Source organism: Bombina bombina, chromosome 3 (assembly GCF_027579735.1).
Source record: "Bombina bombina isolate aBomBom1 chromosome 3, aBomBom1.pri, whole genome shotgun sequence".
Classification (NCBI taxonomy): Eukaryota; Metazoa; Chordata; class Amphibia; order Anura; family Bombinatoridae; genus Bombina; species Bombina bombina.
The window spans coordinates 460,129,645-460,156,884 of NC_069501.1; the positions used below are offsets into that span (position 1 = coordinate 460,129,645).

General features: G+C 36.1%; 1 protein-coding gene across 3 annotated transcripts in view; it reads left to right on the top strand.

The window, feature by feature from the left end:
* Positions 1–27,240, top strand: part of HSD11B1 (hydroxysteroid 11-beta dehydrogenase 1) — an 84,884-nt gene that overhangs the window by 25,112 nt on the left and 32,532 nt on the right. The window contains exon 1 of one of the 3 annotated variants that reach the window (XM_053704687.1): positions 14,623–14,776. The exons of the other annotated variants lie outside the window; for them this stretch is intronic. Within the exon in view, the coding sequence (XP_053560662.1) occupies positions 14,689–14,776 (88 nt within the window). The 5' untranslated portion in view covers positions 14,623–14,688. Of the gene's footprint in view, positions 1–14,622; positions 14,777–27,240 lie in introns of those variants that run through there. 3 annotated transcript variants of the gene reach the window in all.

The following is a 27,240-nucleotide window of genomic DNA, read 5'->3' on the forward strand; positions in this document are numbered from 1 at the left end:
AATTTGGGAACCACACCTTGCTCCCCAGCCGGAGTTGCTCGCATCTGATACTATAATTATGTCCGGTGAGCTTCCAAAAATGGCTTTGCCATTCCATGCTTCCATGTTGATAAGCCACCAATTAAATTCCTCTATAGCTTCCTCTGATAAGCAAATCAGATGTTGATAAGAAAAACCTTTCCTGAGGTAATACATCTTTAACCTATGCAGGGCTCTAATGTAGAGGAACTGGAAAGATTGCTTGGATAGAAGAGGAAAGGAGGCCAATAATTCTGGCCAGAAGACGAAGTGGAAAGCATTTTATGATAAAAGCATAAGAAATTTCTTTCTTTATCTTTTTTATTTTGTCTAAAGGAAGACTTAGAGAGGCAGAAATAGTGTCTATGTTGAAACCTAAGAAGATTAGGTTCTGAGATGGAATTAAGGCTGATTTCTTCAAATTGATAATAAAGCCTAAATTTTGAAGTAAGGAAATGGTAAGAGAAAGATGATCTTGCAGGATAGAAGGAGACTGATGAATAAGAAGGATATTGTCTTAAGTAAATAATTAGACGAATTCCTCTTTTCTGAAGCCAAGCTATCACAGGTTTCAATATCTTTGTAAAAACCCATGGGGCAGAAGAAAGACCAAAAGGAAGACAGGTAAACTGCCATAAAGTGTTGTTTCAAAGGAATCTGAGATAATTTCTGTAATTTAAATGAATGGGAATTGTGAGATAAGCATCAGATCTAATCTTACAAGCCAGTTGTTGTTGTAAAGACAATCTCTGAGAAGATGAATTCCCTCCATCTTGAAATGATTGTAGATTAGAAAATAATTTAGATCTCTTAAATTTATAACAGGACGATAACTGCCTTCTTTCTTTTGGACTAGAAACATATTGCTTATGAAAGAATTTCTTGAATTAATTGGTCTTATTGACAAAATTTTATTGGATTGGGTAAAGAATTTTGAAAAGGAGTTTCTATGAATTCTAAATGAAGGCCTGAGACAGTCTGTAAAATCCATGGATGTGCAGAATTGTTTTGCCATTCTGGAAGGAAAAAAGCTAATCTGCCTCCTATTTTTTGTTGGAAAAAAGGAATGGAAAGAGAGGTGATTAAACTTACATTGGAAGGGTCTTCTGTTGATCCTGGATCTGAAACCCCTAGAAAATCTCTGTCTTGAACGTGATGGAAAGAAATTTTGGTTGGAGGTTGAGGGTGTAGCAAAGTTGTGGAAATGAGACCTTGATGTTGCTGAATAGCGGCTGGAAAAGCGGTCTCTGCCTTTTCCAGCCCTTGAAAAAACTCTTTGAGGTTGATTTTGATCAAAAAAAATTGTGTATTACTTTTAATCTTATTCAAAGAATTAAAGGTATTAATGTAATTAATCAATTGTTTAAGACCAGAGTCACCAAATAAAAGGCCATCTGCCTCAGGACCCATTTCTGTGGAGGCGAAATCAGTGATCTTATGGTTAATACAACGCAAAACTAACCTTCTACGTTGAGAAGCTAAAGAAGTGTTAGCATCCCCTAGAAAATAGACTGTTCTCTGTAACCATTCCCTTATAGTAAAAGGGTCCAATAGTAGTTTTTTGCAATGGAGTTCTCAGACAATTCAAACAACTTAGTAACCGGTCCTAAAGTATCTAAAAGTTTATCTTGACAGGATTTTAAGAATCTGTCAGGACCCGATCTAAGATTAGCTTTCTTAGTTCCAATAAATTTTATAAAATTTTGATCTATTTCTGGAGTCAAGTGAGTGTTATGAGGCAACTCAGATCTGGGACACTCAGATTTTAGAGTATTTTTCGTCTTTTTTGACAAAGGTCTCCTAATGTAAAAATCTATAAACTTAGAGACTCTTTTGGAAGGTCTCCATTGTGAAGACCTAGGATGGTGTAGGTCATTTGGGTCTGTATAAGGAAGACCTAAATTATCAACCAGAAAAGGTTTTTTATTTTTTAAGGCTTTCTTCCTTTTCTTAGGTTGGGGGGAATCATCAGAGGAAGATGAAGACATATTTAATAAAGTACTATTCGATTTATATGACTCTAATGATTCATTATCAGAATCAATGTTTTTTATATCCATTTTAAAGTTTTCATCATTATTATTCTCTGAAGAATCAGAATCAACTCTAAACTTCCTTTTGCGAGAAGTTTTACATCTTTTAGGTATAATAATATCTGATTCAGCTTCAGAAACAGATGAGTGTTCACTAGGGATGGGTGAATGTTTCTATACATTCGAATTTTAAAACAAATTTTTAGACATTCGTTTGTTCGAATCGAATTTCAAATGTTTAACTAACATTCTAACATTCGATTTTCGAATGTTCGGTTTCGAATTTTTCACTTACATTCGAAAATATTCGTTCTAATAATAGAATGTTTGTCTTTGCATTATATTATATTCGAATTCGATATCTATATTTCGCATTCAAATTTGAAATATAATATTCGAATTCGATTCAATATGTCACATTCTATATAGAAATGTAATATTCGAATTCGATAGGATATATCATATTCGATTTCGAAATGTAATATTTGAATTCGATTGAATATATCACATACTATTTGTAATGAGATATTCAAATTCGATTTAAATTTTCAAAATAGTATTTTCTTTTGTAATGTACTATTCGAATTCGAATTAGTTATAATAATGCTGTTATGTTATAAATATTCGAAATTTTCGAATTCGATTTTAATTTCGAAATAGTATTTCTTAACTAAAATTGTATTTTTAAATGTAATATTCGAATTCAAATTATATAATATTCAAATTTAAATATTTAAATCAAGTTATTCCCTCCCATATGTAAATGTTATAGATAGATGTAGTTCTTAACATTTCATTTGAAAGGTTTAGTTTTGGAGAAGGACGTACTGGTTTTGTGGTCGTGTACTCGTGTTGGATTATTTGGATACAAATTTTTTCTATATACTATTATCTATTTGCTCCTGTGGCATCTTTTTTGGATTTTTGTGTGGACACATTACACAACTGTGGAGGGTGGACTGCACGCCGTGAGAAGACTCATTTGTTATCTTCATCTTCAATCAATTTCATCAATATTTGTAGAGATAATATGCGGTCTATTTATTTTTATAGGCAAAATACATGCCATATTTTCATGCCTTAACTAGAGCACTGGTAAAATAATCAGTACCTATGGTGATTTAGTTAGTTAACATGGTTACTGATTATTTTACCTGTGCTCCAGTTAAAGGGATATGAAACAGAATTTTTTTCTTTCATGATTCAGATATATCTTTCAATTTTAAGCAACTTTCTAATTTACTCCTTTTATAATTGTTCTTCATTCTCTTGGTATCTTTATTTGAAAAAGCAAGAATGCAAGCTTAGGAGCTGGCTCATTTTTGGTTCAGCTCAGCACCTGGGTAGCGCTTGATTGGAGTATAAATGTAGTCATCACCAACCAGCAAACGCTACCCATGTTCTGATTCTGAACCAAAAATAGACCGGCTCCTAAGCTTATATTCTTGCTTTTTCAAATAAAGATACCAAAAGAATGAAGAAACATTTATAATAGGAGTAAAATCGAAAGTTGCTTAAAATTGCATGCTCTGTCTGAATCATTAAAGTTTAATTTTGAGTAGACTATCCCTTTAAGACGTTATAAAGATAGCCTACTAGCATAGGTTAACTTGAGGACTGTGGTTGAGAAGTACTGATGTTCATTATAGAGATGTTGTAATTGTTGTAATGTAGTGTTGGTTGTTTTTTACTGTGCTAGTCCTGCCTTGTATTGGTATGGAATTGGGCATTGGCAGCCAGTGATGCTGACTAGGTTCTAATTTATATGTATTGTATATATACTAGATTTTATTTTAGATTTGTGAACTCTGATATGTATAATTAGGGACTGTAATCTAAAATGCTTATTTTAATAATTATTTAATTTTTTTTTAATTAGATTTTTTCATTTGTACTATTTAAAAAAAAAAAAAAAATTGTATGCATTTTTTTGGCTTTGCATTTTGATGAGTTGATAATGCTGTAGTGCTATCTTTACCTATGTAGATTGTATTGTATTGTATTTTTTCTATTGGAAATTCCAATTTTTAAACAACATTCCAATTTACTTCTATTACCTAATTTGCTTCATTCTTTAGATATCCTTTGTTGAAGATATAGTAATGCACATGGGTGAACCAATCACACGAAGCATCTATGTGCAGCAACCAATCAGCAGCTACTGATGCTATCTAGATATGCTTTTCAGCAAAGGATATCAAGAGAATGAAGCAAATTAGATAATAGAAGTCAATTAGAAAGTTGTTTAAAATCACATGCTCTTTCTGAATCATGAAAGAAAAAATGTGGGTTTCATGTCCCTTTAATAAAGTTATTATGGTGTTACTTTCGAATTTTATATCTTTGTTATAGTTATTATGGAGTTAATTTCGAATTTAAGGCCTATAAAGTAGTTATATGAAGTGATAGATGTGTTTAAGTATTTTAATTTCGAATTTTAGTTATTATTGTGTTAATTTCGAATTATTAACTAGTAAAGATGTAAAATTCTAATTTTAATTCTAAATGAACCATCTTATCTATTATTAATTACTAAAGGTGTTAAAATTCGAATTTTAAATCGAAATCAACACCTCTATCACTTTATATGATTATATGAAGACTGAAGTGATAGAGGTGTTGATTTCAAATAAAAATTCGAATTTTAACACCACTATTAACTATAATAGATATGTTCATTTCGAATTAGAATTTTACATCTTTGTTATAGTTATTGTTTTCGAATTGTATGTATTATTATGTTAATTTCGAATTTAAAACTATAGCAAAGATGTAAAATTCTAATTCGAATTTTAATTTGAAATTAACACATCTTATCTATTATAGCTACTAGTGGTGTTAAAATTCGAATTTTAATTTGAAACCAACACCTCCATCACTTAATCTAACTATTAAGTGATAGAGGTGTTGATTTCGAATTAAAATTCAAATTTTAACACCACTATTAACTATAATAGATATGTTCATTTCGAAAAAGGAAGTTACATTCGAAATGGAATATGCACATTCAAAATCGAATATCACATTCGAAATCGAATGTCACATTCGAAATCGAATGTCACATTAGAAAACTGGAAAAAAAATTGAAAATAGAATTTTATAGAATATTCGTTCTTATAATTCGAATTTCGATAATAACATTCGTTCTATATTCGAAATTCGAAAATGTACACATTCGCCCATCCCTAGTGTTCACTTCTGCATTTATGAGCAGGCATGGAAATGTCAGAACACAGCTGACGTGACAGATCTTTATTAGATTTCCTCTCTGATGAAAATTTTCCCTCAGTATTTAGATATTTAGATTTGCTAGAAGCCTTTTTATATATATGACCTTGAATTTCATTAAAATTACTGATAACAGATTGGAGCTGATCCATCTGTTGTTTTAAAGGTTCAAAAGAATTATTAATTAAATTCTGAACAAATTTCTCTGGAAGTTGAGATTTAGGATCTTCTGACATTTTAAAATAAAATATGAGATTAAAAAACAAGTAATTAAATAAACTGAAGATAATATAAAATAAACAGTTGTGACTAGGTTCAAACTCACAACTTTAGGTTGGAAAGCAGTATACCTAGCCACTATGTTACAGAACTCTAACAAAAGTCCTCTCAGAAAACTGAAATATATAACTTAAAAAATCAACAAAGAGTTTTTTCAAATAATATATATATATATATATATATATATATATATTGATACTTAACTGAAGTAATACAATGAAGGTAACTGTTTCAAAATAGGTTATATCAACAAAACTACATTGTTATTAATAAACTAATTATATAAACCAATAATGTGTTGCAAATAGAAATGTAAACTGGAACGATACTCGTCTGTTAGGCACAGAGACGAAGTATCGAGTGAGTAGGGCGGGAAATACAAGTGCGTAGTGACCGCGTAAAATGGAGGCGTGGTCAGACAGCTGATAGAAAACAAAATGGAGTACGCAACAACATGGAGTTTAAACGCTCTAGAAGAAAAAAGGCAAATTATGACAGTGATATAAACTAAATAAGTAAGGATGTTAAAAGAGAGGTAAAAGAAAAACAAGGGTAATAAAATGAAACGAAAACGGACAAAAATTAAAGAGAATAAAAATGAAAATAAAAAATGTCACAAGTTTAGAATAATAAAATAATAAACCTGAGCAAGATAGTTAATAAAGAAAAAACGGACAATAAGTAAAATAAAATAGAATAGAATAAAATAGAATAGAATATAAATGAAAGAAAATACTAAGAGAAAATAAAAAATAATAATAATACAGGAAATAATTGAAAATAAACAAATAAACAGTAATAATAGAAATAATAGATCAATAATAATAAAATAATAATAAATCATAACTAATATATATAACAAAGCAAATTCTTTATATAATAAACAATTTGAACTTAACTCCTGAGCAGCAAAGAGAAAAGAGGAGGTTTTGCTACTTTCTGGTCTCTATATGGCTAGTATGATTCATCTGATTGGTCCTTGCTATCTCTGACCACTAAAGGACTGTTCTCATTGGTCTCAGCTATATATTCATTGTTATCATATTTTTTCTGTTAATCTTCAAATGTTTTACTTTTAAATGCTGTCTGAGTAGTAAAGTGAAAGGTTATGCAAAATAGGAGTCTCTGTTCTTGTAATAAAATTAGTGTGTATATACAGTATGGCTGTATACTGTGTTGTATTTGTTCTTTGTTTTAATAATTTGTTACCTAAATATAAAGTAATTATTAAAACATGCCCATCCCGGCGGAGAAGGCCATGATAAATTCAACCAGAGCATACATTTGTAAGTAACTTTTCATTTTATTTCTATGATCAATTTGGCTTCATTATCTTGGTATATTTTTTTGAAGGTGCAGCAATGCACTAGGTGGAGCTAGCTGAACACATTATTAGGGGAATGAGAAGAGGCATATATGTGCAGCTACCAATCACCTGCTATTGAGCCTCAACCTTCCTGTAGGTATGCTCTATCTGTATCATGAATGAAAAAATTGTGTTTTATGTTCGTTTAAGTATTGTATATACTAGTTACTATACCTTTAAGTAAACTTTTTAGTTTTACCAAAAATGTAGTGCACAAACATTAGATGTATAAATAAAACAATGAGTTTAAGAATTACATAGAATGGCAAAATCAAAGCTTATGTAACTGATTACAGCTTCAGATAAAGAAAAATGGCAAACATCTGCGCTGTAGCTAAAAACGAATATTTTAGTTAGAAATGACAATGAATGAAAATGAATGAAAATGAACTAAAACAAAATGTATAAATTTCAGACAAAATGAAAAGAAAAATCTGTTCTGTGGAGATTAGGTTTTTGAACAGCAATAATACTGTCATGTATGTGCCTAGAGATTTGCAGATTGAACTATCGACTGTACAAGGGACTAGGTTTCTTTCTTTGTGAGTAGGGAACTGTGCCTGAGATCTTCCTTTTTATCATCCCACAGTGATATACTTGGAGGAAGTTTTGGATCACATGCACAAGTGACAAATATATATATATATATATATATATATATATATATATATATATATATATATAAAAATCTTAAAAATATTTTAGCACCATCGAAATTAAAAAATATTAAAGGGATACTAAACCCGATTTTTTTTCTTTCATGATTCAGGTAGAGCATGCAATTTTAAGCAACTTTCTAATTTACTCCTACTATCAATTTTTCTTTGTTCTTTTGCCATTTTTATTTAAAAAGTAGGAATTTAACGCTTAGGAGCCAGCTCATTTTAGGTTCAGCACCCTGGATGCTTATTGGTGGCTACATTTAGCAAACCAATAAGTAAGCATAACCGAGATTCTGAATCTGCTTCTTAAAGAAAGATAGCGAGAAAATGAAGAAACATTGATAATAGGAGTACATTAGAAAGCTTAAAATCGCATGCTCTATCTGAATCATTAAAGAAAAAATTTGGGATTAGTGTCCTTTTCTAGATAACACACAGAAATCAGTAACACAATAGGTGTCACTAAAACCAGGCACCTATAGGTGTAGAAAAATAATTTGTGTGACCATATATATGGTATATAAAAAATAATTTCATATATAACGGAAACAAAACTAGGAGATTTGGCATTAGAAGTACGGTACCTGCAACTCCAACTATGCTGTTTACCTACCAATGTGTTCTTGTAATAAAATCTATGTAAGAAAGACCTAAAGAAAGGTAAAAATAAGGTTTTATGAACATTTGGAGAATATTAGAATAGGTTTTCATAAACACAGCTTTTCAGAAACAATTATTCTAAGAAAATAGATGGGTAGCGTAACAGAGGGATATTACCTTAGACTTCAGATTCAGTTTTAATACATTTAAACATTGCACTTTCTATTTTGTATTTTATTTTGTATACAGCAGTGTATTTAGTGATGTTATAAATTCTTATTATTCTTTGACAGTTTCTGTGTAACTTTGTTTTCGTGTATACTTTGTATATTTCTGTGTATCTTTTACAAATTGCATTGCACGTTTTAGTTTTTTTTTTCTTTGTTTTCTTTTAAAAAGAAAAAATACAAACTGACAGCTTTAGTTTCCCAGAGAGATTATCTGGTTTGGAGAGACATTATAGTGCAGATTTCAAAGGGGCTAAACTCACTGAAATCTATAAGAAAAATGGAGGAACCTGGAAGTACCAAAGAGATGATAGATGTCTTCCATATAAAGTAACGAGGCACTTTGCTATACAGAATTTCACAGGAGAAAAGTTAACTGTAAAACACCTCCGTATGGAGCTTGATGCCCCAAGTTTTTGGCGAGCCTTCAGGCTGCTCCATAACCTGTCTGCCTGCTCTGAGGCGGTGGACAGAAATCAACACGATTGAATATGATAGGGTTAATTGACACCCCCTGCTAGCGGCCGATTGGCCGTGAATCTGCAGGGGGCAGCATTGCAACAGCAGTTCACCAGAACTGCTAGTGCAATGATAAATGCTGACAGCATTTATCGATGTGCAGCAGACATGATACGCTACATTGTATCATGTCTGCTCGCACTTTAATAAATTGGCCCAAAAATCTCAGTTTCCAGTGAATACTAATTAATCTACAATGTTTTCACTTCCATTTAAATTGTATTTGCCATTAGTGTAGTATTTTTTACTTTTCTGTCAGTTAAATAAGTGTATACAACTGGTGAGATAATTCAGTCCAACAAGCTTGTTTAAAATGCTTGTAACATTTCACTAGAATTGTGAGAGATTCAGACATACCTTGGGAACTACCCTGTTAAGCTCAGGGAACTGCCCTGTCCCTCCCACTTTATGAAGCTCTGTTTTATTTTACAATAGAGAAAATACAAAGTACAATGTAATTTGTAAAAGATACACAGAAACTTTCAAACCTTAAACAGAATTTGTAAAATCACTGCTGGATCTAAAGATTAATCTACATGTATAAAAATATAAAATAGAAAGTGCAAAGATTAAATGTAATAATACTGGAAGGACAAAATCTGAAGTGTAAAGTAATATAAAATACAAAGTGTACATGTGAACTCATATAATGCCGTGTTATATTTCCCTGGGCTTGCCTCTTCTTCACAAACAGAAATTCAGAGAACACCCCTTAGATAAGTATAGCAAATGTTTCCTGTCTAAAATCTTGTGAGATACCTTGCACTGCTGGATTATTATTATTATTAGTTTATTATTATATTATATTATTATATTATATTATTATATTATATTATTATTATTATTATTATTATTATCTGTTATTTGTAGAGCTCCAACAGATTCCGCAGCACCATAAACATAGGCTGTACAAGGTATACAAAGAGAGAAGTGCTCTACCAGGAATGAACAACCACTCAGTAGCTTGTTCTATGGTGAGTTAAAACCTAGGAGCAGCCTCTTTTAGCCCAGTTGTGCTATCAGAGAGGAAGACTTTCCTAAAGCATATCGGTTTGATCCCGCCAAGTAAGGTCAGTCCAGCACTGAAATAAAAGGCAAATCTCCTCTGAACAAGGAACATGACAACCCCAGATGATCGTTTCGGCCTTCTATGGGCCTCGTCAGTGAGGTGCAGCCATATTCCTCTAAGCACTTTGGGCAAGGAGTCCACGTCAGGTTTCCCTTCCATCACCCTTAGGGAGACCTCCCTAGGGTCATAAAAATTTGCATACAAAGAGAGAAGTGCTCTACCAGGAACGAACAACAGCTCAGTAGTTTGTTATATGGCGAGTTACCACATAGGAGCAGTCTCTTTAAGCCCAGTTGTGCTTTTCACATACAAGGTATACAAGGTAGCAATTATTGGGATGAAATGGGAAGAGGGCCCTGCCTAGAGTCGCACTGTTGTAGTCAGCTCTTGTGAAGGTGATCTGCAATCAGTTGGGCTCTTAGGCTTACATTCTAAGGAGGTACATGGCAGATAGCAATGGAGGAGAGGAACTGGTATAGGAAAGGTTAGTGTAAGTTGTATGCATCCGTGAATAGAAGAGTCTTAAGGGAGTGCTTGAAGCTTTCAAAACTAGGGCAGAGTCTTGTGGAGCAGGGCAGAGGGTTCCACAAGATGGGAGCCAGTCCAGAGAAGTCCTGTAAACGGGAATGTGAGGATGTAACAAAAGAGGAGGAGAGTAGGAGGTTGTGAGCGGAGCGAAGGGGACAAGAGGGAGAGTATCTGGAGACAATGTCGGAGATATAGAGTGGAGCAGTGCAGTTGAGGGCTTTGTATGTCAGAGTCAGAGTTTTGTGTTTAATCCTGGAGGCAAGAGGAAGCCAGTGAAGGGATTGGCAGAGAGGTGCAGCACATGAAGAGTGACGTGTAAGGAAGATGAGCCTGGCAGAGACATTCATTATGGGTTGTAAAGTAGCTAGATGGCAGCTAGGGAGACCAGAGAGGACGGAGTTGCAATAGTCAAGGTGGGAAAGGATGAGAGAGTGGATTAAAATCTTAGTGGTGTCTTGTGCAAGGAAATGTCTAATTTTAGAGATGTTTTTAAGGTGGAAGTGGCAGGATTTAGCTAAGGCCTGAATGTGAGGAGTGAAAGAAAGATCTGAGTCAAGTGTAACCCCAAGACATCGGGCATGCGGGTAGGGGTAATGATGGAGTTGTCGACAATTAGATAGATGGGGGTGGAGATTTTAGAAGAAGGGGGGGAAATAAGGAGCTGAGTTATTGAGAGATTTAGCTTAAGGTAGTGAGAGGACATCCAGGAAGAGATGTGAGAAAGACAGTTATTGACACGAGTTAGCAAGGAAGGAGATAGGTCTGGAGCAGAGATGTAGATTTGAGTGTCGTCGGCATACAAATGATATTGAAACCCATGGGACTTTATTAGGGAACCTAATGATGATGTGTAGATTGAGAAAGGGCAGAGCACAGAGTCATGCAGTACCCCAACAGAAAGTGGTAACGGGGAAGAGGAAGTCCCAGAGAAGTCTACACTAAAGGTATGGTTAGACAGGTAGGAAGAGAACCACGAGACGGCTGTGTCACAAATGCTGAAGAATTGGAGGGTTTGGAGCAAAAGAGGGTGGTCAACAGTATCAGAGGCTGCAGACAGATCAAGGAGGATAAGCAGAGAGATTTGACCTTTGGATTTTGCTGTGAGTAGGTCGTTGGTAACCTTAACAATTGTTGTCTCTGTGTGTGATGGGGGCGAAATCCAGATTGCAGTGGGTCAAGGAGGGAGTGTAATGTAAGGAAATGGGATAGGCATGCATGTACTAGCTTTTCAAGAAGCTTTGAGGCAAGAGGGAGTAGGGAAATATGTCGGTATTTGGATGGGGAGGTTGGATCGAGAGAAGGTGTTTTGAGGATAGGTGTGACCAGTGCATGTTTTAGAGATGAGGGAAATATACCAGTGCTGATGGAGAGGTTGAAAATGTGTGTGAGGGGACAGGTAGTGATGTGAGAGAGCAGTATAAGTGCAGAAACTTCTTCCTCAGTAACAGGGGAAAAAGAGCTAAATATATGGATATGTGGGTTTTGGTTAATTGCAAGCTTTTGAAGGGGTGAGAGGCTGGAAGCATGCTGAGAGCTGATTTAGTTTCTGATGGAATCAATTGTTATTGAAGTGGCTTGCAAAATCTTGAGCTGACAGAAAAGTTGTATTAGGAGGTGGGGGTTGGTGGAGAAGAGTGTTGAAAGTGGAGAACAGGCGTTTTGGGTTTGAAGAAAGAGTGGAGATAAGAGTAAAGAGGTAGTGTTGCTTATAAAGATTAAGGGCAGTGTAATAGGAGTTCAAGATGAACTTGTAGTGAAGAAAGACAGCTGAACTCAGGGGCAGAACTACAGGTAATGCAGAAGTAGCAACTGCAACCGGGCCCCCGAGGGTGGGGGCCCAGCTTAAAAAAAAAAAAAATGTTGACCTGCCACTGCCTGCACTGTTATCATTTGAGTGTGCGGTGATGCTTCACTAGTGCCTCTGTCTACAGGGGTTCGTGTTTCTGTTTTACCCATTGGTGTTTATGTGTTTGTGTGTATGTGTGTATGTATGTACAGTATGTGACTGTGTGTTTTTTTGTGCATGTATGTGTGTGTGTGTGTGTATGTTTGTGGAACCAGAAAATTACAGACCTTGTTACTACAGCATGGGGGGCGGCGGGTAAACAGTGTTATTATACAGTACCACTATATACAGTTCGGGGGGCCTAGACCATCTCACAGACTACTGTGGTCACTTTATAAAGTACTGGGGCAGGTAGGGTCAGGCCAGCCATCTCACCAGTAGATTACAGACTGTGTAACTCACTATATACAGTACTGGTGGGTTAAACAGTGTCACTTTATACAGTAATAGGGGGTCAGACCATCTCACAGACTATGGGCACAGGGCACCACCTCCTTTTGCAGACATGTAATCTGATTCACATTTTTTGTCTGTGTTAAATGTATAAAAATAAAAATAAATTAAATGTATCAAATTTACCTTTTTTGTTTTGAAGGGGGGCCCTACTTAGATTCTTGCCCCTGGGCCCTGTGGTTTCTAGTTATGCCTCTGGCTGAACTCCAAGGTTTTCTCCAGTGCCGCTAAGCAGTATGGCAACATCTGCGTAGGTACCGTGTCAGAGGAGTATGCCAGGGCTTAGGGTGAGCTATGGTAGGAGGAGCCAGATTGTCAAGGACCGATGTAAGGGGGGAATTATAGTGACAGATAGAATAGTCAGGGCAGGAAAAGGAGGAGATGGATGAGAGGTTTGCGAGCTGCTGCTGATCTAATGACATAATGCTTTTGTGAAGTTTGGTGTGAGGGGTAGAAGGAGGGAGAGTTGTAGGGAGGGATGAGATGCTGCAAGTAAGGAAAAGAAGGTCAGAAAGAGGAAAAGGGGAGTTTGTGAAGCCTGAAATAGTGCATCGATAGCTTAAGATAAGATCAAGGGAGTGACCATCTTTGTGAGTGGGAGAGTCAGTCCATTGTGACAGACTGAAAGAGGAAGTAAGTTGCAGAAGTTGTTTTGCAGAGGAGGCAGTGGAATTGTCAAGAGGGATGTTGAAGTCACTAAGTATGAGGGCAGGAGTGTCTGAGGAAAGAAAATAAGGTAGCCAGGCAGCAAAGTGATCTAGAAATTGAGTTGAGGAGCCAGAGGGCGGTATATTACTGTAACACGTATAGAGAGGGGAGAGAATAAACAAATCATGTGGGTTTTGAATGAGGAAAATGTGAGGGAAGAGATGGGTTATATTTGTTGAAAGACCTATGAGTTTGGCTGAAATGGAGACCCCCATGTGACAATGCAGCAGTGGATGCTGTGTCTAAAGGAGAGAGCCAAGGTTCTGTGAGAACCAGAAGGTTGAGGGAGTGGGAGATAAAAAGGTCATGGATAGAAGTGAGCTTGTTGCAAACAGAGTGCACAAGTGAAGGGGGTATTGGCTTTAGATACAAAAGGAATTAGAGTGAGGTTACCAGAGTTTTGTTTTCTGAGTCTGTGGAAAGGTATACATGGACGTGCACGGCTAGGAAGTTGTTAGGGGCCAGGATTAGGGGGGGGGGGGTTTAGGGGGGTTGCCCTTTTTCTTTTAGCATTCAGTGAATTCAGTCCCTCTGAAGTCTGCACTACAAGCAAGAAAATCTTTTATCATCAGGCCCTTAGTATGACTTTCAAATGAGTAGTTGTTTTCACAGTCAATCACAGATCACAAATATGTAAACACCATGAATTATTGCTCAGTGGGAGCTGGTACCTCAGAAAGCATGCATATAAAAGTGCACATTTTTTACAATTTAAGTGAATCAGAAATATATATTTTTTTAAATTGCATGCTCTATCTGAATCATAAAAACCTTAATTCTGACTTTAGTGTCCCTTTAAAAAAATTAAATGATGTAAGTGAAATTGTAAGCTGTAGGATTTGCTGTTTAATCTCAGCACTCTCTTATGCTCTTTGCAGTTTATATGCATTAAAAGACTACAAGCTACTCTTTTTTAAGTCTGACAAAATAAATTGTGCCCTGAAATAAAATGCTGTGTTTGTATAAACCTATGATTTCTTAATTCACCAGTAGACAAGTCTTCTCACGTCAGAAACCAAGCCCATACATTGTGCCGTATAGTAGCCCAGCCTTCTAAAGCACAACATTTACATAAGTTAGACCTTGTTCATACCATAAAAGCATTCAGAAAGATTTGTTTTTCGCAATAGTAGCTGCACCTCAACCCTCAGCATGGGTCTGTTAATCAAAATATTAGTAGCTTTAACTGGGATCTTATTGGCAATTTACTTTTATTCCGGAAAGGATGAATTTGAACCAGGTAAGTACCTCTCACTGTTTATTTACTCTGCAGACGACAAGTAAAAGATAAAAAACATACATTTTTATATTAGACAGTTGTCTATATTTGGATGCAGTATATAATAAATGCTTAATAATATAAGTTTCAAATGTATTAGAATTACATGAAAAGTAATACCCAGAAGCTAACACATTTATCACTGTGTATTTCAAAATGTAAATGTCGATTAGAGTGTAACTTTGGACATTTCTGATTTGACCATCCTACTGAGTATTAGCTATGTACATAATTCTCATGTTACAAATAATCTATAAAAGCAAACAAATAGGGACAGCTAGTCTAGTTTGCCTTTTCTCACAGTTTGTATTATAGTTTTTATATCCACAGGTACAAAGTGTGCACTATGCAATTGCTGCCAAGCTCACAATTCAATTTTTTAAAATGTATTTTTACATATGCATAGTTTATGCCAGCACCAAATTGTAAAACTCCAGATCTAGGAAATACATATTTTGAAAGCATTTACAAAAATAGTCAATTTGTTAGCACAACGGGCAGAACTTTGCAACTCTTAGCTCCCTTAAAGGGATAGGAAAGTCAAAATTAATCTTGCATGATTCAGATAAATGCACTTTTAAATTCACTTCTAGTTTCAAATGTGCTTCGTTCTCTTATTATCCCTGGTTGAAAAACAATATGCACATATCCTAGACTAGTGGGAGCTAGTTGCTGATTGGTGCCTGCACACATTTGTCTCTTGTGATTGGCTAACTAGATGTGTTCAGCTAGCTGCCAGTAGTGCAATTCTGTTCCTTCAGCAAAGAACAACAAGATAATGAGGCAAATTTGAAAATAGAAGTAAATTGGAAATTTGTTTAAAATTGTATGTTTTATCCAAATTGTGAAAGAAAATTGTGGGGTTTCCAGTCACTTTAAAGAGACATGAAACTCAAAATCTTTCTTTCATGATTCAAATAGAGCATGCAATTTTAAATACATTTCTAATTTACTTCTATTGTCAGATTTTTCCTTCATTCTCTTGGTATCCTTTGTTGTAAAGTAGGGTTGTATGCTCAGGAGTGTGCACTTGTCTGGAGCACTATATGGCAGCAGTTTTGCAAGCATGTTATCCACTAGATGGCAGCACAACTTCCTGCTATGTAGTAGGCATCACTTCCTAGCATGGGAACCAAACTAATTTGATAATAGAAGTAAATTAGAAATTTTTAAAAATAATTTTTTAAAAGTGTATGCTCTGTCTGAATCACAAAAGAAAATGTTTGAGTTTCATATACCTTTAATTGTAGCCAATTAGAGCTATTTGTTATTACATTTGTAATCACATTTATGTAACATGTGTGATCGTTGAGTAAACAGCAGAATGAGAGGCTATTCCATTTGCCAACTGAACTTTTTGCTAATTATGTTTTCAAATTACTTATAAACAATTTGCCCTCTAACCTCCATTTATGGTTCTTGCAAACCTTGTGCCTTATCTAGTATGTGATATTATATCAACACCTTAAACACATAAAAAATGTTACAGCAAACAATCCTACTATACTCTGTTTTCATCTAATGTCCCATAATGTTGCAAGTGTTTCTCAACTCCAGTCCTTAAATTCATGATTTAGGCAGAGCATACAATTTTAAACAACTTTCCAAATTACTTCCATTATTTGATGTGCTTTCTTCTCTTGTTATCCTTTGCTGAAAGGTTTATCTAGGTAAACTCAGGAGCAGCAAAGAGCCTAGGTTCTAGCGGCTGATTGGTGGCTGCATACATATACAGATTGTCATTGGCTCACCCACCTGTTCAGTTAGAAACCAATAGTGCACTGCTGCTCATTCAACAAATGATACCAAGAGTAGGAAACAAATTTGATAATAGAAGTAAACTGGAAAGTAGTTTAAAATTGTATTTTCTACCTAAATCATGAAATATTTTTTTTTTGGGATTCATGTCCCTTTAAGTATCCCTTACAGAATATATTGTCATATGTTAAATAGAGCACAGGGGAAATAATCAGCTGATGGGTTAGAGCAGATTAGTAACCATGGTTACTGATCAGCTGATTATTTCACCTGTGCTCTAGTTAAGATATGGGAATCTGGCATGTTATGCGTACTTAAGGACCCGAGTTGAGAAACAGTGATGTACACATAATGGTTTTTGAGGGTGTGCACACCCATTCAGTACTGCACCAAAATATCAAAGGTGCCAGCTACAAGTAATTTGCAGGGTATTGCCTTTAATACTTGCCCGGTGCTCTGTGCAGACAAGGAGAGGGGTAAAGGAGGGAGAAGGGGATTTAAAAAGTATAATGGTAGAAATAGATAGCAGAAGACGGGGTGTCTTGATATTTAAAGAGACATAAAAGTACAAAACTGAAATGATATAAATTTGTTCAACGTTCAAGCATTATATTGTTGCACGGTTGCTTGTATTTAAGTATGTGTTTAACCCCTGCAAAGCCGAACCATGAAAGTTTAATTTTTTTTATCTTTACAGCCAACTTTATTAACCCCCAATAATATGATCTAGACCCACCCCTGGATGTACATTGTGACATAATGATAATGTTAATTGTCATTATCATCTTTATAATAAAACCTGAAATGGGCCAACAGATTCTGCAGCACTATATAGGGAGTTTCCTTGTCAGTTTCCTTTCCACCACGCCAGAGAGCAACATTGCACAAGAGCATTCTTGTGCAATCTTAGTTGATGCATCCCAAGTGGTGATTGCAGGCAGGCAGGTTCATTACTTGAGAACTTGTCTGCCTGCAATATTGATACATTTTCCCTTTAGAGGCAAAAACACATCACTTTCTGAACCATGCTCCTGTTGAAGAACCTTTCAATGAGGCCATACTGAACACTTTTTTTCGTAGCAGTGTCTGCAAGAATGTATAACATTGATACAAACATTGCGCTAGATTAATAGACACTTTTGAGGGTACTAAGCACCCTTGTAAAGGGGAGATCATGTTTAAAATTCATTGGACATTGCATCACTTATATTATCCACAGTTTCATAAGCGGGGGTGCCTGAATAAAGTATCTGCAGGTGTCCAATACTTCATATCTCCAACATAAAATGCAAAACAAGAGCAACCTAGAAAAACAATAATTACAACCACAATTATGCTGGTATCCTTTACTTTAGAATTCATTCTATGTGCCAAGAAAAGAATAATTACAGTTGATTATAATGGAGATTGATCACAACTCACAGATATGACAAGAGGCAGGTAACAATCTTTAAGCAATCAGCAATTTAGTTATTGCAGCAAGTTTTTTTTTTTGCAAGATAGTTTGACAAAGGGGTTTATTGAATTATAACCGTAGTTTCAAACTCTTCTGCCGTATAATATAACAAAGGATAATAAGGGGTAAATTGATGACGATGCATTCACAGGTTATGAGGCTATAATGCGGGGCAGGAGCACCATTAAGCCTGCAGTCACAAATTTAAGAAGCAGAAACTGCTTTTTTTCCCTCTCCACCTCAGAAGTGGCGAGATCAATCAAACCAACACTCACTTGTTCAGGGTAATTGACATGCCCTGCTCTCGCGCAACTGGGGGCTGCATTGCACAAGAAAGATCTTATGCAATGTTAATTTCCCCACATGATACAGCACAGCACCACAAGTCGCGATTGCAGGGGACAGATTCACAATTTGCAAACCTGTCCCCCTGCAAACATGATACATTTTTGCTCTAAGAGATTAAATTAAATTTGATGTCAGAAGTAAATTGAAAAGTTATTTTTTTTTTATTTTATTTTGTTAAAATTGTATTCTCTATCTGAATCATAAAAAAGTTAATTTTTTTAATCTCATGGCATTGAAAACTGTGAACCCAGTAGTTAGAATATCAGATAACATGAAAAAAATCTGCTTTGTAATGAAGCGCCGACTATGCTTTGCTGATAAAGATTTTTGGCCTTGAACAATGACACACAAGGGAGTAGAAGACTTTTAACCTAATTGGGCTCACTTTAAACTAAAGTCAGATAATACTACTTTGTATTGTATCTATGCCACACTTGGTTATTGATTAACTTCAATAGCTTATTTTTACTGCATACAGTTTTTCACAGTAAAATCCATATTTGCACAAATAGATTTTTTACATTAAAGGTACATTGTATATAAAACTAACAAGCAAAATCTCTTCTCTTCATTTTATTTTTAAAGGGATATGAAACCCAAAATGTTACTTTATTGATTCAGATAGAGAAAACCATTGAAAACAAGTTTCCAGTTTATTTCTATTATCAAAATTTACTTTGTCTTCTTGTTGTTCTTTGTTGAAGAGATATAGAGATAGGTATTGTGCACATCTGGAGTACAACGTAACAGGAAACAGTGCTGCCATTTAGTGCTCTTGCTAATGTATAACATTGTTGCAAAACTGCTGCCCTATAGTACTGCAGACACGTGCACACTCCTGAACTTACCTTCCTGCTCTTCAATAAAAGAAAATGAGGAAAACTTGATAATAGAAGTAACTGTATGTTCTGTCTGAATCATGAAAATAAAATTCTGGGTTTTATGACCCTTTAAGGAGCAAAATCATTATTTTATTATGGGATAACTCCTGGAAGAAAAGTTCCTAGAACACTCACCTGCATGCCGTTCCAGATAATAATTAAACTTGTGATTGGAGCATACATATGTATGCCCTCTTCTGGTTGGCTCGCCAACTATATCTTTAATTGGAGGGGCACAGGCATACAGGTGTTAAACATTTAGGGCCAGATTACAAGTGGAGCGCTAAATATCGCTTTCTTGAAAGCGATATTTGCGTTCTATTGAGTAATACCAGCTCACGCTAAAGTGCACTGGAATTACAAGTTCTTCCATAGACTCTAATGGGAGCCTCAGTCTGATGCCGTCAGACACAGCATGAGAACCTCGCGCAGCGAAAGGGGTAAGTAGCACAGCAATGGCAGCAAATTGTAAATATATATGTATTTGACTATATATTTATGTGTTTATGTATATGCACGTATAAATATATATGTAGATAAGCATATACATATATATTTACTGGGAACACTCAGTTCCCATAGTTTGCCATGTAAATGCATTTTCAGTGCTGTTTTGTTTTTTCTAACACCCCACGCCAACTTTATCCGCAAAATACTGCCTAGTGCAGTTATTTTATCAAAATAAAAATGCTACAATTTTATTTTTTAATAAACTACGCTGTATTTTGGGGGCATTTGGGGCACAAATTAACAAGAGATCTGATCTCTGGTTAATTTTATAAGCGCTAATTGTTTGTAATCACTGGTTATGTATCTTGACAGTTTGCGGGCGCGTGATAAATTAGCGCTTGTAATCTAGCCCATAGTAAATGAGTATTGTATTTTTACAGTAGAATGTAATTTTAACCTGTTAAAAGATCATTAAAATCAAAGAATAAAGTTTCATGATTCAATTAGAAAATGCAATTTTAATTTACTGTGCGTCTATAATCAAATTTACTTTGTTCTCTTGGTATCCCTTAATAAAAAACATACCTTAGTAGGTTTAGGAGCAGCAATATATTACTGTGAGCTGGTTATTGGTAGTTGCACAGATGCCACTTGTAATGGCTGGTTATTTATCATGGGCCCGCAAATGGCACATGCTTCTTGTCATTGACTCACCATAAGTCTTGTCATTGACTCACCATAAGTGTTTAGCTAGCTCCCAGTAGAGCATTATTGCTCTGGAGCTAATTGTAACTATATGTTTTTTTTTTTTTTTTTTTTTTTTTTTTTTAAAAGCTTTATTGGAGATTAGAAAGAAGAACAGTACATGCATCGAGAGAAAAAAGGTAAAATACATTACATAGAAGCATATGCCCCGCCCCATTATGTACCACAGAACCATAAAGTCCAGAAAGTCCATAAGTAGTATGAGAATGGCAAGTAGGGCGGGAACAAACCCATCTTCGTGCTCGGGCATGCATTGATAAATAATAGGTAGAGAAAAAGAAAAAAAAGTTTTACAACTGTTCCATGTTACATATCTTGAACAAATGCACATTAAACAAATGTAAGAGATAAGAGTTCCCGTATCAGCTATTGGGAACTCTTAGAAGAGAAAGAAGAGTAGGGGAGGGGGGGGGGGGAAAGGGAAAGGGGAGGTAAGAACGAAGGAGGAGGGAAGATGGGGGGGGGAGGGGGAAGGAGGAGGGACGGGGATGAGGAGGGGAGAAGAGGATGGGGAGGGCCTCCCAGTCGGCCAGTGTATGGCGATAGTTGCCTAGTGGTAAGTTATCAGGGGCGATTCTATGCGTTTGCACCAGGGGATTCAAAAGCCTGTTTCCAGCGATCTAGCATGTATTCATGTATTTCTATCTTATTGTCTCTCAAGAATCTGTATCTCTCAAGCGATAAGTATCTCTCGACTTGAGTGGTCCACTCCCCAAATGTGGGGGTTTCAACACTCTTCCTGTAACTATATGTTTAACTCTTTTGCAGGGGATATATGTAAACAATAGTGCAATTATAAATGAGCATTAGAGCTTTTTCTTTTACTACTTTATTGCCCCTTTAACTGGAAAAGGCAAGTTATCTTTTCAATTAAAAAATGCTTTTTCTCTAAAAAGACAAGTTAGTCATGAAACATTCAGAATTAACCCCTTGCTACAATTGAACGTAAGTACTACATCCCAAAGTACTTTGCCAAGCGTACTGTGTTAATGTAGTACCTACATCCAACAAAGAAGCACATTTTATGGTCTCCCCTGTCAGCTTAGATAGTGGGAGCCGTAACCAGGGGGAAGAAGGCATCAGAATTCATATGGTAAGGGAGCGCTGATCATGCTCTCTTGCCACATGAAGCCAGATCGCTGAGTGGTGGAAGGAGGAAGGTGGGTGGGTGGACAGCCCAGCAGAGGAGGGGGAGGTTTTCCCTACGCTATTAAAAAAAAAGATGAAGGGAGAAGAAGAGTTGGAGCCCTACACTATGGAACAATTTTAACAAGGGGGTCCCTAAAAAACAGAAAAAGGTGTTTTTAGAGTGACACTACAGAATAATAAATAAAATTGATATTAATATAATAGAAATCATAATTTGTTACTGATAGACTCTCTGCCAATGACAAATATGGCAGGGAGCAAAGGGAGGGGGAAGGGATAGAGAGCTGTTGGGGGTATCAGTGAGGTAGGATGGGGAGGAGGGATCTACAATGCAGAAATATTAAAAAAAATAATGGATAGATTACGAGTTTTGCTTTGCGGCTTTTAAAAATGGCAATTTCAGCGTAAATGCAGTAACGCCGCTATTGGGAGTCGGGTCGGTATTGCTATACCGCAAGCATTTTAGCCTGTAACGAAACATCAATCCCACACTCAAAAAAATTAAGTTTTTGCGTGGGATTTCCATAGCGCCGGTATTACAGGTTGTGCGTTCCGGCTAAAATGCTTCCGTTACAGCCTATAACGACACGATCCATGCCGCCATCTGAGAGCAGTAGTTATGGATTTTGTGTAACAAAAATGTTTCACAAAACTCATAACTAAACTGTTAAAAAGTACACTAACACCCATAAACGACCTATTAACCCCTAACCCGCCACCCTCCCGCATCGTAAATACAGTTTTAAACTTATTAACCCCTAATCTGCCACCCACCCACATCGCAGCTATTAAATATGGTTATTAACCCCTAATCTGCCACCCACCCACATCGCAGCTATTAAATATAGTTATTAACCTCTAATCTGCCACCCACCCACATAGCCAACACTATTTAAATATATTAACTCCTATTCCCCCGCACCCCGACATCGCCGCCATTATAATAAAGTTATTTAACCCCTATTCCGCCTCCACTAAATAAAGTTAACACCTAAACCTCCGGCCTCCCACATCTCCACCACTAAATAAACCTATTAACTCCTAAACCGCCAGCCCCCCACATCGCAACACTAAATTAAACTATTAACCCCTTAACCTAACACCCCCTAACTTTAAAATTACAATATAACTCTATTTAAATAAATAAAATCTTACCTGTGAAATAAAAATAAACCTAAAATTAAACTATAAATTAACCTAACATAACTTATCTAATAAAATAAAAAATACTACCAATTAAAATATCTAAATTACAAAAACCTAACACTAAGAAAAAAAAAATGTAAAAATCTAAATTATAACTAAAAAAACAAACAAATCCTACGAAGAATTTAAAATATCTGTTTACCTAAAATAATTAACAAAAACAAAAATCACAAAAAAATCCCACTAAGATTACAAAAAAATAAAAAAATGTATCAAAAATAAAAACAATTACACCTAATCTAATAGCCCTATAGAAATAACCCCCCCCCCAAATAAAAAACCCTAACCTACAATAGACTACCAATAGCCCTTAAAAGGGCCTTTTGTAGGGCATTGCCCTAAAGAAATCAGCTCTTTTACCTTTAAAAAAATACAAAGCCCCCAACAGTAAAACCCACCACCCAAACAACCCCCCCAAAAAAACTAACTTAAGCTACCCATTGCCCCTAAAGGGGCATTTGTATGGGCATTGCCTTTAGCTCTTTTTCAAAGCCCGAAACCCTAATCTAAAACAAAAAAAAAAAACCCAACCAAAAAAATAAATAAACCTAACACTAACCCCAGAAGATCTACTCACAGTTTCTGAAGTCCGGACATCCATCTCTATCCAGGCGGCGAGGTCTTCATCCAGGCGGCGAGGTCTTCATCCATCCTGGGGCAGAGTCATCCTGGAAGCCAAAGACATCCTGCGCGGAGAGTCCTCTTCATACGGTCGCCGCAATACACTAAAGTTGAAAGCAAGGTAGCCATTTCAAAATGGTGTACCTTGCATTCCTATTAGGATGAGACCTACTGAAATCCTATTGGCTGATTTGAACAGTCAATAGGATTTCAGAAGCTGTCATCCTATTGGCTGATTTAAATTTGAAGAATCAAATCAGCCAATAGGAATGCAAGGTACGCGATTTTGAAACGACTACCTTGCATTCAACTTCAGTGTACGGTGGCGACTGTATGAAGAAGACATATGGAGATAAAAGACACCCCCCGGGATGGATGAAGACCTCACCTCCTGGATGAAGACCTCGCTGCCTGGATGGAGATGGATGTCCAGACTTCAGAAACTGAAACCGTGAGTAGATCTTCTGGGGTTAGTGTTAGTTTTTAACTTTTTTTGGGTGGGTTTTTTTTTTAAATTAGGGCTTTCGGCTTTAGGGGCAATGGGTAGCTTAGGGTTTTTTTTCTCAGTTTTTTTGCTTCAAAATACTGTTTTAACACAGCGATCCTTTTAACAGGATTATTGCAGCAAACTTGCAGCGAATTTGCATATCTAATTTGCATATCTTACCCAGAATTATCTTGTGCATTGGTAACATTGTATATTAAGTATTTCTGGGAAAAAGCAAGTGGGGAATCTTGCCTAGATGTGCTAATTTCCTATGCAAATATTTACATTGATTTAATTTTGAGACATGGAGGATTTTAATTTCAGTTTTTTATCTCCCCCCATAATTTTAATGAATTTTGGTTTGACCATGAAAATAGCTTTAGCAATGCAGCAACCAGAAATCTATCTCCTACTGATGAGTTCCAAAAAGAACGAAACAGGCTGTCTAGTGAGTGATTTCTGGTTTGCTGCAATAATCCTGTTAAAAGGATTGCTGTGTTAAAGCAGTATTTTGAAGCAAAAAAACTGAGAATTTGCATATCTAATTTGCATATCTTACCCAGAATTCTCTTGTGCATTGGTAACATTGTATATTAAGTATTTCTGAGAAAAAGCAATCGGGGAATCTTGCGTAGATGTGCTAATTTCCTATGCAAATATATATATATATATATATATATATATATATATATAGTTTTTATAGGTAAATCAAAAAACAAAGGCTCTATTTCTGTGTAAAGGGACAGTCTAACAACATAATTTTTATTGTATAAAAAGATAGATAATCTCTTTATTACCCATTCCCCAGTTTTGCATAACCAACAAAGTCATATTAATATACTTTTTACCTCTGTGATTATCTTGTATCTAAACCTCTGCAGACTGCCCCTTATTTCAGTTCTTCTGAAAAACTTGCATTTTACCCAATCAGTGCTGACTCCTAGGTAACTCCACGTGCGTGAGCTCAATGTTATCTGTATGGCACACATTCAGATAACATATGGCTTTCAAGGTCTAAGAAATTAGCATATGAGTTTACCTAGGTTTAGCTTTCAACTAAGAATACCAAGAGAACAAAGCAAAATTGGTGATAAAAGTAAATTGGAAAGTTGTTTAGATTGAAATAGTTTTTATTATTGTTGTACAGTGTGAACAATACATGGGTCAGTTCGGTGGAAAAAAAAAAAACAGTTGACAAATTTCAAACAAATGTAAGCCAGTTAACAGATTCTAATGGTCCACCGCTTCCTCCTTTTTAATGAGTTCTGTTAGTCACTCTTTACCATGTGTCGTCAATCATAGCTCCTATTGAAGCCAACAATTATTTATTTAATTTTCTGTATCTGAACATATATAACAATCAACATATTTAACTAATGTAACCCCTATGCCAGTCAACTGCATAAATCATATTAATAAATGAACAATAAACGTTTCTTAACAAATCATCGTACCTCAAGAACCCTCAGAGCGCACCTTCCAATCCCTCCCATCTTCTCCTATACTCATATCTTTGTCTCCTTCTGTCTCTCCTGTTATCTCGTCCTTATATTTGCTTCTCATTTAGAATCCAATAGAACCAAACTTGGTTGAAGACTTCAACTGTATCCTGTATGTAAGCAGCTGTCTGACACATGTCAAACATGTTTCTAATCCTTCCAAGTATCTCCCCCCTTTCTGGCACTCCTAGTTTCCAGTGTTTTGCTATAGCTGTGCGGGTCACTGTACATAAGATTCTAATTAACTTATTTATTGGTGTGTTAAACCTCAAATCATCGACGTTCAATAGTGCCTGCATAGGTGTCAATATAACTTGCTCCTCTAATATGGTGGTTAACATCTTGGACAAGTCTAGCCAAACCCTCTGAACATTTGGGCATTCCCACCACATATGAAAATATGTACCTAATTGCGTGCAACCTCTATAACACTGTGTGGTGCCTCCCTGAACCATGTGCGCTGTTTTTAGAGGGGTCAAATACCAGCGAAAAGTTGTCTTTATATTGTTTTCCCTCAGATCCGCTCCCAATAAGCCTCTAGCTGAGTTTAAAAAAATCTGGTTCCATGTTGTTAAGTCAAATGTTCTCTCTAAGTCCGCTTCCCACCGAAGAATGACAGGAGATTTTGTTGTTGTGTGTGATTCTTGGATGTGTAAATATAAATGTGATACCGCACTTTTCTGTCTAAACTCCGCACTGCACAACCTCTCAAAGATGGTTGTGCCTTTGGACTCTATTCCAAACCTAAGATATGATGTAACAGCCGAAGCTATCTGTAAGTATAAAAACCAGGGAAGGCGTATCATTCCAAGTTTATCTTGAAGCTGTTGATACGTTATAATTTTCTTGTTGACCAAGAAGTCTGCTATTCTATATAAATCTTTGTGTGCCCATTTATCTATGAGGCGACTAGATTCTCTGGAAACTATGGCCTAGATTTGGAGTTCGGCGGTAAAAGGGCTGTTAACGCTCCGCGGGTTTTTTTCTGGCCGCACCATAAATTTAACTCTGGTATCGAGAGTTCAAACAAATGCTGCGTTAGGCTCCAAAAAAGGAGCGTAGAGCATTTTTACCGCAAATGCAACTCTCGATACCAGAGCTGCTTACGGACGCGGCCGGCATCAAAAACGTGCTCGTGCACGATTCTCCCATAGGAAACAATGGGGCTGTTTGAGCTGAAAAAAAACCTAACACCTGCAAAAAAGCAGCGTTCAGCTCCTAACGCAGCCCCATTGTTTCCTATGGGGAAACACTTCCTACGTCTGCACCTAACACTCTAACATGTACCCCGAGTCTAAACACCCCTAGCCTTACACTTATTAACCCCTAATCTGCCGCCCACGCTATCGCTGACCCCTGCATATTTTTTTAAACCCCTAATCTGCCGCTCCGTAAACCGCCGCAACCTACGTTATCCCTATGTACCCCTAATCTGCTGCCCTAACATCGCCGACCCCTATATTATATTTATTAACCCCTAATCTGCCCCCCTCAACGTCGCCGACACCTGCCTACACTTATTAACCCCTAATCTGCCGAGCGGACCTGAGCGCTACTATAATAAAGTTATTAACCCCTAATCCGCCTCACTAACCCTATCATAAATAGTATTAACCCCTAATCTGCCCTCCCTAACATCGCCGACACCTAACTTCAATTATTAACCCCTAATCTGCCGACCGGAGCTCACCGCTATTCTAATAAATGTATTAACCCCTAAAGCTAAGTCTAACCCTAACACTAACACCCCCCTAAGTTAAATATAATTTTAATCTAACGAAATAAATTAACTCTTATTAAATAAA